The sequence below is a fragment of the Trachypithecus francoisi genome, unplaced genomic scaffold, assembly GCF_009764315.1.
Source record: "Trachypithecus francoisi isolate TF-2019V2 unplaced genomic scaffold, Tfra_2.0 Lachesis_group20, whole genome shotgun sequence".
In the NCBI taxonomy this organism is placed as follows: domain Eukaryota; kingdom Metazoa; phylum Chordata; class Mammalia; order Primates; family Cercopithecidae; genus Trachypithecus; species Trachypithecus francoisi.
In genome coordinates this window covers 59,560,875-59,576,716 of record NW_022681466.1, presented here as the reverse complement: position 1 = coordinate 59,576,716, position 15,842 = coordinate 59,560,875, and the positions used below count along the sequence as shown (strand labels likewise).

The 15,842-nt window shown below is 44.0% G+C and overlaps 1 protein-coding gene across 5 annotated transcripts in view; it reads left to right on the top strand.

Moving 5' to 3' along the window:
- Positions 1–3,404: 3,404 nt before the first annotated feature.
- Positions 3,405–15,842, top strand: part of ARHGAP44 (Rho GTPase activating protein 44) — a 205,887-nt gene continuing 193,449 nt past the window's right edge. For all 5 annotated transcript variants that reach the window (XM_033184512.1, XM_033184511.1, XM_033184508.1 and 2 more), the window contains exon 1: positions 3,405–3,801. Coding sequence is in view for 4 of the 5 variants with exons in the window: in XM_033184511.1 (XP_033040402.1) it covers positions 3,749–3,801 (53 nt within the window). In the remaining variant the exon portion in view is untranslated. The remainder of the gene's footprint in view (positions 3,802–15,842) is intronic.

Here is a 15,842-nt window from a genome sequence, read left to right as displayed (position 1 = left end):
CGCTTTGCAGTCCCCATCACCATTTTCCATATCTTACAGCCTGTGGGTTCTTTATTTAGACTAAGCAGGATGATATATTCTTTATAATCTACTATTTCTGACATAGACTATTAAAGCTCCAAAGCCTATATTCTGGAAACTCAAAACTCTGTCCTGAAGAACTCTATTCTGTCACATGTGTTTCTGAAGCTCTTGTTTCTGCACTATTATCCCTTCCCTGGGGTAGAAAGCAGAACATGCACTAGCTGCTTCCTGAGTGGAGGGAGCATTCAAAGGAAGACAGAAAATATGTGAAGAAGCCAGCAGTTAATAAAATATTATTGGACCACACTCTGTCAGGGGAGGCAGCCAAGGGGATTTCCCTTTGGAATGGAAAAATCTCGGGATTGAAGGCAGGGGCTGGCATGATATTGGAGTTGTCTACCAGAGTTCTTGAGGATTAGTGCTGACCAGTAGAACTTTCTGAGAGGATAGGAATGTTCTTTATCTGTGCTGTCCAATACAGTAGCCTTTAGCCACATGTGGCTCTTAAGCCCTTCGAATGTGACTTGGGTGACTGAGGAACTAAATTCTGTTTTTATTTTTTATTTATTTATTTTTTTATTATACTTTAAGTTCTGGGGTACATGTGCAGAACGTGCAGGTTTGTTACATAGGTATACAGGTGCCATGGTGGTTTGCTGCACCTATCAACGTCATCTACATTAGGTATTTCTCCTAATGCTCTCCCTCCCCTGGTTCCCCAACCCCCGACAGGCCCCAGTGTGTGATGTTCCCCTCCCTGTGTCCACGTATTCTCTTTGTTCAACTCCCACTTATGAGTGAGAACGTGCAGTGTTTGGTTTTCTGTTCCTGTGTTAGTTTGCTGAGAATGATGGTTTATAGCTTCGTCCATGTCCCTGCAAAGGACATGAACCCACCCTTTTTTATGGCTGCATAGTATTCCATGGTGTATATGTGCCACATTTTCTTTATCCAGTCTATCATTGATGGGCACTTGGGTTGGTTCCAAGTCTTTGCTATTGTGAACAGTGCCGCAATAAACATACATGTACATGTGTCTTTATAGTAGAATGATTTATAATCCTTTGGGTATGTATCCAGTAATGGGATTGCTGGGTCAAATGGTATTTCTAGTTCTAGATCCTTGAGGAATCGCCACACTGTCTTCCACAATGGTTAAACTAATTTACACTCCCACCAACAGTGCAAAAGTGAGGAACTAAATTTTGAATTTTAATTAGTTTAAATTTCAACAACCGCTTGTGGTGAGGGGTTACTATATTCAACAGTGCAGTTCTAGAAGTTACCAGAGATAGTGTTGCTAAAAGTCATACAATGACCTTAATGTCTTACTATTATTTATACACATAAAAAGCATGTTGTACTTTGCTTTTTGAAAAAATCTCAAAATGGAAGTAATTTCACTTAATATAGACATCATGTAGACATTATAGGTACAACATAGTTGCTTAAAAGCAAATAATGGCCAGGCGCGGTGGCTCAAGCCTGTAATCCCAGCACTTTGGGAGGCCGAGACGGGCGGATCATGAGGTCAGGAGATCGAGACCATCCTGGCTAACACGGTGAAACCCCGTCTCTACTACAAAATACAAGAAACTAGCCGGGCGAGGTGGCGGGCGCCTGTAGTCCCAGCTACTCGGGAGGCTGAGGCAGGAGAATGATGTGAACCCAGGAGGCGCAGCTTGCAGTGAGCAAAGATTCGGCCACTGCACTCCAGCCTGGGCGACAGAGCGAGACTCCGTCTTAAAAAAAAAAAAAAAAAAGCAAATAATGCCTTCGTTTATTCACGGGCTAGAGCTGTCTGACCTAATAAGCAGAGGCTAAATTCACAATTAATTAAATATTTCATGTTCATTCAGCCAAGACATGCCTCAAACCATTTTTTTGTTTAGCTGGCCAGCAAGATACTTAGAGCCATATTTAGGACATCTTGCAATTATAATCAACATATGCAAAATATCCCATTTCAAAGAAGATCCTTCCTTTATAAGATCAGTAATTCTGTGGTACAAATAGGATTTTTCCCTATTATGCTAAGTATAATCATTTTGTAGTAAATGAATATGGCAATGTACTACATGAAAATTTATATGTAATTTAATTATTGGTAATTTAACAAATGGTTCTCTTACCGGAGTTCAGGAAGCATATTTCTCTATTTAGGGATGAGGAAACAGAGGTTTGGAGAGGTTAGGCAATTTTCCTAAGGTTATATAACAGATATGTGGAATTCTGACGCAGGAACTCCTATCTGTTTAATCCAAAGCGCCTAGCACCCAACAATACTGCTCTTACTTGATATATAATGATAAAACCTTGATATATAATGATAAAACCTAACTGCAATCACCTATCTTTTTCTTTTTTCTTTTTTTTTTTTGAGACAGAATCTAGCTCTGTCGCTCAGGTTGGAGTGTAGTGGCACAATCTCGGCTCACTGCAACCTCTGCCTCCCGGGTTCAAGCGATTCTCCTGCCTCAGCCTCCCGAGTAGCTAGGATTAGGGGCGCCCGCCACCACGCCCAGCTAATTTTTGTATTTTTAGCAGAGACGGGGTTTCAGTGTGTTGGCCAGGCTCGTCTCGAACTCCTGACCTCATGATCCACCCGCCTTGGCCTCCCAAACTGCTGGGATTACAAGCGTGAGCCACCGCGCCCGGCTCACCTATCTTTTTCTAAGGATAGAGACCGAAGAAGCCACAACTCCTTTCAAGGAACCAGCTGACGTCCATGGGATGCTGTGGTGCAGGACACTCGTGGGGTGCTACAGCTCATGCCCCTTGGTTTCCTGCTGGTGGAAGGGAAATGGGACTAGATACGAGATTGGCATCTAAGCCATACAAAAAAGCTGTCTCAGACAGGTTGGGCCAGTAAGCACAACTATCTATATTGGCTTCTGGTTACCTATTGGGTTTGGTTTGGTAAAAATTAAGAATCAGACTTCTGGGATGCAAGCTATGCCGAGTTCAAAATCTGCTGTCAGCCCCTGTGTTCCAAGCGTAACCCTGAACCTCATGATTAATCAGGTGACCTTAGACCGTTTTATCAGCCGCGTATCTGCTAGCAAAAATCTCCCTTCTGTGAATTGAGAACACTGATGCCGCACATTCACTAAAAATACAATGAGAGACAGATGCTCACTTTCTTTATTTGCTGTTGTATTCTTGGTCCCACTTTGCCATTTTTAAAACAGGAAAACGTTTCCCTTACTTGAACGCTAAAGTGCAAAGCTGCTGTGGACGCTGCCTTCTTCCACCTCCGCACTCCACTGTCCTTGCAAACTTTGGACAGAGGAAAGGTGGGCACGGGGCGCGAAACTACAAGTCCCGGCATGCACGGCGTTCTCTGCACAGGCGCACGGGGACAGCCCGGCCAGCCGGCCAGCCAGCCTGCGGAGACTCCCGGGTCCCCGCGCCGGACTGGGACTGGGGGCAGGCAGCCCGGGCGGAGCGGGCCGGTGCCGAGGGCGGCCCCGGGCATTGCTCTGCCCCGGGCATTGCACGGCGCGCGTGAGGGGGATGCGGCAGGAGGCGGCGCGGCGGGAGGAGGAGTAGGCGGCGGTGCCCTCGGGAGGGAGCTGCGCGCGGGCCAGACGGCTCCCGGAGGCTCCGCAGTGCCGCCGCCGTCGCCCGGGAGGCTCCGCGCGGGAGCCATGTAACCCTGCGGCGGGCTCCGGGCTGCTCCGTCCTTCCCCAGCTCCTGGGCTAGCGCGGCAGCGGGGCCACGATGAAGAAGCAGTTCAATCGCATGCGCCAGCTGGCCAACCAGACGGTGGGCAGGTAGGTCACCCGCGGGCACCGGGGCCGGTGCGCGCCCGCGAGGCTGCATCCGCCGGGGCGCGCAGGTGATGGATCCCGCCCGTCCTCCTGTCCTCCTTCCTTCCGTCCCTTCCCCTGCAGCAGCTCCCTCCAGGCGCTGCTCGCAGGCGCGACCCCTCCTCCCTGAACTTCCCAGACCCCGGAGCCCTTCACACGCGCCGCCTTCTGCTCCCGGCTCTGGTTGCCAAGCGCAAAGTGTGACGCATCCTTTACCTGCGTCCCCGGCTGCCCCTTCGCTTCGTCCTCCCTGCCTTTCCCCGGGACTCCCTTCTCCCTCTGGCCGCGTATCTTCCTGGAAACAGGTGTTTGCTCAGATTGTGCTGGAGGCAGCCGAACCGCATTCGGTCTCCGGAGATCTCTTTCCTCCCCTCCCCTGCGCCGAGTTCAGGGCTGCTCCCGGGTCCAGGGAAAGTGCTGGGCCTGGTCGGCCTGCCCCTCCCGCCGTGTTTATTTTCAGGGACTATGACTGTACGAGATTCTGGATCACTTTCCTGGCCGGGTTTCTTAAGGCGTTTGGTTGGGGGAAAGAGTGAGGGGTGGGAGAGGAAGGAAGGTGCTGGTGAAATGGCGTTGCTGCCTGCTTGGTGTTAAGACTGATTTCAGTGGAGGGAGGGAGGCTACAAAAACGAGGCCCAAGTCCTCGGGAAGATGAGAATCTCAGCTAGGTAGGGTGGGGGGGACAGAGGCCCCACAGTCAGAAGAGTCAGGCCCGGGGAAGCTGCAAGACCCTGCCTGCTGCCATCACGATGAAAATGGGCTACATCTGGACTCCAGGAGCGGCTCTGCAGGGTGCCAACATCTTTTAAGGTTACATAAAAATCCTGGTGGGTCTCTCCCAAGATTAGACATTCTCTGAACACAGGATCGTTAGGTAGAGGGATTTTTCCTGGAACCCGTACTCCTGGGGAGGGATTTCCGCTGCTGCTGTGGCAAAGGAATTCAGGTGTGCATTTCTAAAGCAATCAGAAAGCAAAGAATCCAGCCTTGGGTGCAGTTCAAATGCAAACTCAACGCATCGAGGGCTCTCCACTAGGTTTACCGAGAAACCAAATACCTTTCTTGGGTGGGAAGTGGAGCCTGAACTGGCACCTGGTAGGATGGGGGTGGGGACAGCCCTGGGGAATAGGGGACATCTGAACTCCCATCTAAGCATACTGCCCTAGTTACAGTGGGCATTTGAGGGCAGGGGATGCGGTGGCTTCTTATGCTTCCAGGGACTCCAGATGGTTTCCAAGTAACAATGTCTAAAATTGACTTGGATTCATTTTTCCTTCCCAAACATATGTGCTTTAACATGAGGGGGAATTTATGAATAGCAGAGTCAGATTAGCCCAGATTTCTGGCATGGTATTGCCACAGATGTAGCCTCACGTGGACTGCCTTTTGATGTGTTGGATGCCGAGATAGTGTTTCCTGGTATTCGTTGTTTAGCAGATGACAGTCAAGCCGACCCGTCTTTAATGTCTTGGCTTCTTCATCACCCTGCAGGCGGGCATTGACCATCACCTTAGACCAGCCAAGTGACCAGGAGGCCCCTGACACCAGACTTGGGTTGCTGCTTTCTCTGGGTCTTGGGGTTTCAGTGCAGTGCTAGAATCTAAATGTTCAGAACGTGTTTATGCCTCCTCCCTGGCCTTCCTGAAACACAATTCTATTTTTTCAGGACCTGTTTTGAAATGGGGGAAATTTTTGTGCCATGGCATCATATCTTATTTTTCAGCCTCATCCGTGGGGGGAATGCAAAATGGTGAGGGGAGGTTGGATTTCAGAAAAAGTGGTCTTAGGTATTGAGAGTGCGTTCTTGGAAGTCCAAGCAGCTGGTCACCAAGAGGTTCTTTCCTCTTCTTTGTTGGGACTCTGGTGGATGTTGGCATATGGATGAATTTTGCCTTTCTCCGTTGGTAGCCATGGTGTTGTGCACTGGGCCAGGTGAGGGCCAGCCTGTATCACTTTTGATGAAATCCAGAGCAAACCTTTTAAAGCAAAAACCAGCTCGTGTGACCTTGCTGCTGAAAGCTTCCAGCGACACCTTATTGCGCTTAGCATCTCACATCTTGCCAGGGTCCTACAGGACCATCCTTGGTTGGCTGTTTTTCTTAACTCTTTTTCTCCCCATTCTCATCTCATCCACTCTTTCCACATTCATGGAGCTCTAGCCATGTGGCCTTTCTTGCCCCAAACACACTGAGCTCATATCCACCTTGACAAGGGTTTTGTTTTTAATGTTTTCCTTTTTTTTTTTTTTTTTTTTTACTTGGCTGAGAATGTGCTCCTTCCAAGTAGCTTTTTCTCATCATTTCAGTCTTGGTTCCAAGACCTTCAAGAGGCCCTTCCTCCCCTATTTACCTCCAGCTCATCATTTTTTCATTTCTGGACAGCACTCATCACTGATTAAAACGCTTTTATTTTTTATTTTCTTGTCTGCCTGCTTCCAGCCGAATATATTGATTGCTGTCGTATGCCTGTGTAGACAGTGCAGTGCCGTTTAGGCTACTGACTCTCAATCGATGTTTATTGCCTAGATTAAAACGGCTTACTCCGGGGTCCATGAGGGTCAGCAAGAGACACAGCATTTTTTCGATGATTGAGAATGTTTTGGATTATGATCCTGTGAGTATTGGAGTAAAACAGCCTGCAATTGCTTGTTAATTTCTTAAATCAGAAGCACATAGGATTGGAATTTGGACTTTAGGTGTGCGGTTATAAAGCACTTGATTTTTATCCTTGTATGTTTCTAAAGTTTTCCTCTTTCTGAGGGAGGACTAAGAGACTGAAAGTCCTTCCTCACGGCTCGCCTTCCCTAAGTTGCTTCTGGAGTTCTGAATATAAAACTTCAAGTCATTTTAACAATGTAGGAGTTACCCTACTTAAACATACTGTGTTGGGTTACTAGTACTTTCTCTTGAAGTGCTTACATCCAAGGCGTATTGAGGGCGTCAGCAACTATGAAAAGATTTGATAAAACCCATTGTATTTAACTGAGAAAAATTTCAGCCCCTCCTTGGTGTGTTTCCTTAGTCTGCACATGTTCCTTCTCCTTTGAACTTTCCCCTTTCTGTCCCTTCACTTCAGTTCGTCCTTTGGGAGGCACTCCCTGGCCACTGTGTGCCTCATGGTTAGGAGCACAGGCTTTCCACTGGGACAGGTTTAGTTTGTTGCTGACTATGGAATCCTAAGCTTAATTCTTTGCAGATTAATTTTCTAACTTGCAAAATGGGAGTAATAAGGATTGTACTGTGGTAATGTGGAAACTGCAGTGATAACATGAGGTACTGTGAAAAACGGCCGGGTGCGGTGGCTCACGCCTGTAATCCCAGCACTTTGGGAGGCCGAGGCAGGCGGATCATGAGGTCAGGAGATCGAGACCATCCTGAATAACACGGTGAAACCCCGTCTCTACTAAAAATAAAAAAATTAGCCGGGCGTGGTGGCGGGCGCCTGTAGTCCCAGCTACTCGGGAGGCTGAGGCAGGAGAATGGCGTGAACCTGGGAGGCAGAGCTTGCAGTGAGCAGAGATCTGGCCACTGCACTCCAGCCTGGGCGACAGAGCGAGACCCCGTCTCAAAAAAAAAAAAAAAAAAGAGGTACTGTGAAAAGTACCTAGCAGTGCTCAGCACTAGAAAATGCTTAATAAATAGTAGCTACAAGTATATCTGGGCAAATATTCTGAGTGTTATTGAATTATATGCACTATGGCATATGTACATTTATTAGATACCTACTGTGTGCCAGACACTGCTCTGGTTCAGGGAATATTGCAGTACAGGGCAAACAAAATTCCTGTTTGCTTGGAACCTGCATTCTAGGCTGGGCACCGTGGCGCACACCTGTTAATCCCGGCACTTTGGGAGGCCAAGGAGTGTGGATCACCTGAGGTCAGGAGTTCGAGACCAGCCTGGCCAACATGGCAAAACCCTGTCTCTAGTAAAAATACAAAAATTAGCTGGGCATGGTGGCAGGTGCCTGTAATCCCAGCTATTGGGGAGGCTGAGGCGGGAGAATCGCTTGAACCCGGGAGGTGGAGGTTGCGCCACTATGCTCCATCCTGGGCGACAGAGTGAGACTCCATCTCCAAAAAAAAAAAAAAAAAAAAAAAGGAACCTGTATTCTAAAAGCATGCTATGGTTATAATGGCTCACTTGTATTACAATTTTTATATTTTGTCATTTACTTTTCCCACTAGACTTTAAACTCTTTGGAGGCAGGAACAACTGCCCTAATACTGCCCTGTGTGGAAGGTCCTCTGTCATTCTTTGGCAATGGAATGAATAAGTGAACAATAAGATCCATGAGCTATAGATAAGGGAGTCTTTTGAAGTAGTTCAAAGATGGGGAAAGCTTCTGATACCATGTTTCTTAAACGTTGTGATGGTGGTCAGAGGAGAAAGGAACAGCTGCACTGCTGGGCATTGGAAGGATAGAACAAGATTTAAGGGAGAATTTGGTGCCTGATTGATGGCAGCATTTTTCTTTTTACCTTCGAGAGAGTCTAGTGGTTGCTGGAGTGAGAAGCATACCAAAAGGCATAGAGTATTTTTCTTGGAAGTGACATTTGGTTGGTGTTGGGTGGAGCAAAGCCCTGAGCTAAAATTTAGCACCCAAGAGACGTACTAAGAGAAAGAAAATGGAAGAAGTAATGGCACCTTGATTTGGTGGGGAGGACTTTTTTTTTCCAGTCTGCACAGGCGGTTCACAGCGGTCCCATCCTCAGAGGGCTGTCACGAGGTTGGAGGGAGCCTGGTCCACTGAAGTGCCCAACAAATGGTTGAGGTGGTTCGTTGTCACTGAACACCCATTCAGTCTTCCAAAAATAATGTTGGCCTCCTAAGTAGAAGAGGATTCTTAGAAACGATTTCAGCAGCTACTGCCCAGTGATGGCCCAAATGAGGCTTATGCTCTTGTTTAAAATGGATGATGTTCAAAGTGTCTGGGAGTAGGTGAGGAGCGGTGCGTGTGCGTGAAGGAGAAGGCTGGTTGGGTCGGGTTGAAATGTGTGGATTTAGAGGCTATGAGTTGGGGAGTGAAGACAAAGTTTTGTCCCTGGAGCCCTGTGTTCTGTGCCTTGACTGCTTTGCGTACATTGCAAAGCAGGCTTGGTTTCTGATGCACAGCTTTGCAAGTATCCTTGCTGCTGTGCAGCTCTTGGAATTCAGCTGCAGAGGCCCAGGCATTAGCCAGTGGTGGGGAGCCTGGGAGCTGGATGCTGAGGCCGCAGCAGCCTCTAGGAGCACTGGTGCTGCAGACATTTTTGTTTGGGCCCAAGCTGCTAAAGTCAGTGAGGATCTTTTCCTTGAAGGTTTCTCTGAGACACTGCCCTGCCTTGTAGTAGCCCTTCTGAGAGCCATGACCCAATGAATAGGACATTAGAGGAAAATCAGAACCAATTCCAAATTTGGCTTTGGACTGCTTTGTTCCTTCCCTTCTATTTCCCTTACAATGGGTTAGACCTGCCAGACCAACCCAGGCCCTGCCATGGGCTTCCTGTTAGCCCAGCAGGGCTGGGCAGACCCAAACCTGTCCCCCAAGGAGCGCTGTGCACATTGGGTCTCAGAGCAAAGCTTTTCATTAGAGTTTTATGGAAGCCCAGGCTTTATTGCTTGTTGTGCTGTATATATGTGAAAGATAACAGAGTGTACTAACCCACTGATTACTGGGCTAGCAAATCTGGAGAGAATATTCTTTGCTCTTATCTTCTAAGATCCTTACTGTGTGGATCTGCTGGGTTTCACCTTCTGCTCAGCTGCTCTCAGCAGTCAGCCCGAAGCTGCCTAGATTTCCTGCCGAATTCTGTTATCCCAGACCTGCAAGTCATTGTGAGGAAGCCATGCTCTTAAATAGCAATTAATCATATTCCTTTCCATTTTGTCTCCATCAGAGAAATTTATCAATGATTTTTTTTTTTTAGTGATAGGCAAAAAGAACCATTTTTTTTTTTCCTCTAGAGAAAGCAAATCAGGAGCCATATGAATGAATATACTGGTAATTTATAGTCATTCCTTTTAGAGGGTATTAGTAAGTATCCCTTTTATTAGGAATCAAGAGCAGATTATTTCAAATGCTATTTGATAAAGACAGCAAATAATACAATTATGCTTCAGCTCTGTGTGGATGTAGTTGTAGATCAGGCAGGAGGTTGTGGGGGAGAGTCAGGCCTCTTCCTTGGGGCGTGGGGCACCCTGTTGAGCTGGCACCTGGAACTCCACCGCCTTTGGGAAGCTTGTGGCTGTCTAGCAATTTCAAATTCCTTTTTCTGTCCAGGAAGCAGATGTTTTGCTTTCATTTTCCAACTTTAGCACTTATTTTTAGAATAAATGTTTATTTTCCCACAGAATTCAATTTACTTTTTTTAACCTTCATTTTGGTTATGTAAGTAGTATTTGTTTATGGTAGAAAAATCGTAAACTTATGGATGGGCCAAAAGGAAAAAAAAATCACCTATAATCTCATTATCCAGAGACCATAGTTAATATTTTGGATATAGTCTTTCAGTTTTTGAGAAGTATATATATATATTCTTTAAAAAGTGTAGAGACCATACTCTGTATACTGTTTTGTAAGCTGTTTTTTTTCCTTCATATTACATCTTGGATATGATCCCATGTCAATAACTGTTAATCCCCAACATAATTTTTCAAGGCTATATAATATTCCACTGTAGTTAACTCATTTTCTTTTGCTATTCACTTAGCAGATATTTCTCATGAATTTAGCTTCTTAGGATGAAGTCTTAGAAATGTAATTGCTGGGTCAAAGAATATGTGAATTTTTAAGACTGTGAGTGTGTATATTATACACACACACACACACTACTTTCACTGCAGCCTTGAACTCCTGTGCTCAAGCGATCCTCCATCCTCAGCCTCCCCAAGTGCTGGGATTACAGGTGTGCAACACCTTACCTGGCCCCACCTCTTTTATTTTCTAGTGAGGCTGAATTTTTTTTTTTTTTTTGAGATGAAGTCTCACTCTGTCACCCAGGCTGGAGTGCAGTGGCATGATCTTGGCTCACTGCAAGCTCTGCCTCCCGGTCCTGCCTCAGCCTCCCGAGTAGCTGGGACTACAGGTGCCTGCCACCACACCCGGCTAATTTTTTTTTTATCATTATTTTTTATTTTTAGTGGAGACAGGGTTTCCCCGTGTTAGCCAGGATGATCTCGATCTCCTGACCTCGTGATCTGCCCGCCTCGACCTCCCAAAGTGCTGGGGTTACAGGCGTGAGCCAGCGCGCCTGGCCTTGAGGCTGAACATTTTTAAAGTTCTCTTGACATGAGTTGCCTTTTCTAAATTGCCTGCATTTCTCTTTGCCCCATTTTTCTAAAGTCATGTTCACAATTGTTTTCTTATTGATGTTAAGGTAATTTTTAATATATTAAGCCTATATATGCTTTGTCACACACAACTCCCTACAGGTTTTAAAAAATTTTGTTGTATGTCTTTTTTTTTTGGCCATATATAAATTTAACATTTTGTGATCTTAAGTCTATCTATTTGTGGTCTGTTCTTCAATGTTATGTGTGGGGATACTTTGCCAAGACGCAGATTATATAAATATGCATACCTTTTTATTACTATTTATAATAATTTCATTTTACCGTCAGATCTCTAATATGTCAGTCATTGATTTTGATGTACGACATGGCTTAGGTATAATACTTAGGCTTTTTAAAATTGATTACCCTGCTATTGAATAGTGTAATTCATACCCACCGTATTGAAATATCATCATCATTATGTACTAAAACATTTCATCTACTTTTATCTTTTTCTAGGATTTCTAGTTTGTTTTCTTGTCTGTTGGTTCTGGCAGGAATTTAAGACAGACTCAGCTACCCAGATAAGCAGTGGTGGGTTAATCCTTATCATGAGACCCCATCTATTGAGTGGGAGTGGAGTCAGGCTGAACTCCTCAGCTCAGCTTCAACCCGGGCCGCTCCTGGGTCTTTAGAGCTAAACAGCCTTTGCCTAAGGATCTTGCTGTGTCTTAACCACAGTTAACCTCCAAATTGCTCCATTATGAAAGAAAGTTGATCAGTTTTCTTGACTGTGCTCATTTGTTTATTGTCTGTCAGTATTACTTTTTAAAAGTATATATTAAGATGGAGAAAAGTGGACATTTTTACAATATTGAGTATAATGAGAATTCTTCTCATCTGGGAATAGGGCATGTTTATTCCAATCTATTTATAATCCTATAAAGTAGTTTTTGTCCGTTTCGCTCCTATACAATTTTGCTTTTACTTATAGGTAATTTGTCAGTGTTGTTACTGTAGCTGCAGTGATTTGAATCTTTTCTTAAATTATATATTTTTTCTTCCTCTTTATTGCTGGAATATAGCAATGTTGTTGATTTTTATGTAATTATCTTAACAGCTGCCTTCATGAATTCATTACTTTTAAATACTTTTTTTAAAAACATTAAGTCTGTGGGATTTTCCAAGTAGACAATCATATCTTCTGCAAATAATAATTTTATATTTTACTCTGTAGTGTTTATACTCATCTTATTTTCTCATCTAATTGCATTGCCTAGGACTTATAGAACAGTGTTAAAATAGTGTGGCAATATGTGGGCATTCATGTCTCATTAACCTCAATTAAAATATACAATGATTGGTTTGAGATGTTTTGTTTTTTAATTATGTTACATATTGCATAATTTTATTATTTTACTTTGAGTTTTTTTTTTTTTACATCGAACTTAAATTTGATTTATCATGGCCTTTGCAGATAATCACAATGTGTTTTTTTCTTGGATTTTAATATCACTCAATAATTTATTCCATATGTGTTTACTGGGCACTCTTATGTTCCAGGCATCATTGATACATCAATGATAGAGTCAGTACCCATGAGGAGCTTGTGTTTTGGGTGCTTGAACCTCAATAGATTTTCTGATATTGAGCTCTCCTTGCTTTCCTGCAATTAATCTTGACTGTGGTGCGTTCATGTTTTTCTATACTGCTTGATTTAATTTATTATTTAGGATGTTGGCATTCAGCATTCATAAACAAAAGCATTTGATTTTTTTTCCGCCCATATCTGTCATGTTTTGTTAATTGTGTAAAACGAGTCGTTCAGTGTTCTTTTTGTTCCTATAGAATGGTAAGATGGAGAAGTACTTGTTCTTTGAAGATAAAAACAACTTTCCAAGGGTATTTTCTAGATGTCGTTCTTTGACAGTTTTCCAGATTTCTTGAATGGTTATTGGACTGTACATGTTGTCTGTCTTTTCTTGAGTCAGTTTGAATAACATATTTGATAGAAAAACATTCATTATATTATGATTTTAAAATTTAATAGAATCTTTTTGAGTATATCGTTGTATTTCCATTGTCGTTCCTAATTTACAATTCTCTTTTTCCCTTTGATAAGTTTTGCCCCTGAGGAAGTTCTCTCCCTACCCCAGTCAGCTCTTAGGTTTAGGCTATTCTCATTTAGATTTCTTTCTCATTAGCTTTTGATCAGCATATATGTTTTCTAGTAAATTCTGCTTTTTTCGGATTCTTTCCTCCTGATTTCCCTGGGTTTACTTTGTTCTTTTCCTGGTCTTCAGTCTTCCATGTGGTATTAGGATAGGTTAGGCTCTGCTATGATAATGCATGAGCTCTGGAATTTCAGGGTCTTAACATGGCAAAAGCTTCCTTTAAGCTCATGTGAATGTGATGTAAGTCAGGAGGACTCCCATGGACAGCTCTCCTCCTCCATGTGTGATTCTGGAATCTAGTCTATCCATCTTCCCCTCCACCTCAAAATCTCAGTATGTGGTTTTCAGTCAGTGCTAAAGGTAAAAGAGAATATAGAAGTGGTATACTGGCTCTTAGATGCCTGGGTCTGGAAATCACAAACGTCACTTATGTTCACTTTTCATGGGCCCTCGCTAGTACCCTGGATATGACTGGAGACAGGAAGCCTCCACCCCTGTTGAATCTCCAGCAGTCTTCTTTCTCTCTACTTCCACTGTGCATGACTGTCTTTTGAATCTGCAGTCCTCTCTGCCCTGCCCTACCCTCCGACGTTCAGATATGCTCACTGCAAACTCCGCCTCCCGGGTTCAAGCAATTCTTCTGCCTCAGCCTCCTGAGTAGCTGAGATTACAGGCACCTGCCACCATATCAGGCTAATTTTTGTATTTTTAGTAGAGACAGGGTTTCACCATATTGGCCAGGCTGGTCTTCCTGACCTCAGGAGATCCACCCACCTCAGCTTCCCAAAGTGCTGGGATTACAGGTGTGAGCCACCGTGCCCAGCCCGAGAAAATTAATTTTTTATTTTGAGCCCTTTCTACAACAGGGAGAGGAATAATGAAGAGAACAGAAATTATCCCACCATACTGGAATGGCACCTACTTTATGGGGTTCTTGTCAAGGTTAAGTAAGATAATAAATATAACATCCTTAGAATAACCCCTGGTTGTAATAAGCACTCAATAAATGACAGTTATTACCAGTATTCCTTGCTGTGCTGAAAGTGTCTTTGACATGAAACATTTATTTTTTACATTTGTATTCTTCATTACCTGAAAATTACAACTTGAAATTGATACCCATTTGTCGTCTTTTCCCAAATCAAACCCAGTTTTTCTGTATTTAGCCAAGAGCATGCCTGAAGGCAGTACCTTGAGGTATCAGTAATTGTAATGGTTCACTCATTGAATCCCCGCTGTGACTGACAGTTATTGTATCACTCAGTTTAAGTCTAGCTTAAGCTGCTGTAACAAAAGCGCCCAAATCTCAGCTGCTTACAGCATTGGCCAGTGGAGGGTTAGAGGCAGCTGTTCTCAGATCCAGGCTGCTGTGGGCTCCGTTCCACACATGGGGCAGTGATGGCGGAGGCCATAAATGAGGATGTGATAAGTTATATCCTGGCTGTGAATATTTCTTCTGGAAGTGACACCTGCCACTTCTACTCTCAAAGTAGAAGGCAATCCTGATACCGGCCAAAAGAAATGAAGCCACAGAAGCCACAGGAACTAGGTTATGCAGTTTATAAGCATTATTTTAATTCACTCCTTGCAACATCTCTGTGAATGGGACTATTTACAGCTCCATTTCACAGATGGGAAAATAGAGGCTAAAAGCGGCAGAGCCAGATTTGAACCCAGGGCCTAAGTAGGTCAGTCGTAGGCAAATGTCTTTCCTGCTTCTCTCTCCCTAATCTTGTTATTTCTGCTGCCTCAGAGTCCCTCAAAGTTACTTCAGTTTAGGTGGTTTTAGAAATGCTAATTAACTGCTCAAGACTTGAATAAAAATAAAAATGTCACATTCATTTAAGATAATTGAGTGTCTTGTATATACCCTTAACCACCAGGAGCATCAAGTGAAATTTCTGCCAATAGAAGATTCTTTCACTTTGTTTTTTATTGCAATTTCAGCAGAAAAGGTAAGAGAAAGTTCTTTGCAGCTCAGTGCTGAGAGACAGCAGTTTATCTGCAAAAGCCCCTGCAGACTCCTGTGTAACACGTTAACCAAACAAGGACCTGAAAACATACAATCTTAAGAACGGAATGTGAAAAGTGGACAGAGCTTTTAGCACTGGGAATCTCGTGCACACTGTTGCCTTTGCAGATGTGTGTGCACACTGGCTTGGTGTTCATAGATGCCGTTTAAGGGTGTCCTCTGATGGACACCTGTACAGTATGGCACAGGCCTTCCTGTTTTATCCTCCCTCTTAAGAGTAGGTTCCCCTAAGAATAGGTACTCTTAGGAATCCCTCTTAAGAGTAGGTTCTGGTGTCTCCCCCATTTTCGACACAAGTCTCAGAGCAGGTGAGTGCCTTGTTGCTGTTGGTTGCATGGTTGGTGAGGGAAGTGGTTTGAGATTTGCCTCCAGAAATGCTGGCTCTGACATTGATATTTTTCATCACTGTACTTTAATGACTCTGCAGTAGGGAAAGAAGCATAAAAAATTAAATACCTAATATTAATGGAATGATTAAATTCTGGTACATTTACACAATTGTAACTATTAGTGTTTTTATGACATTCAGAAAATGTCTAAGGGCTG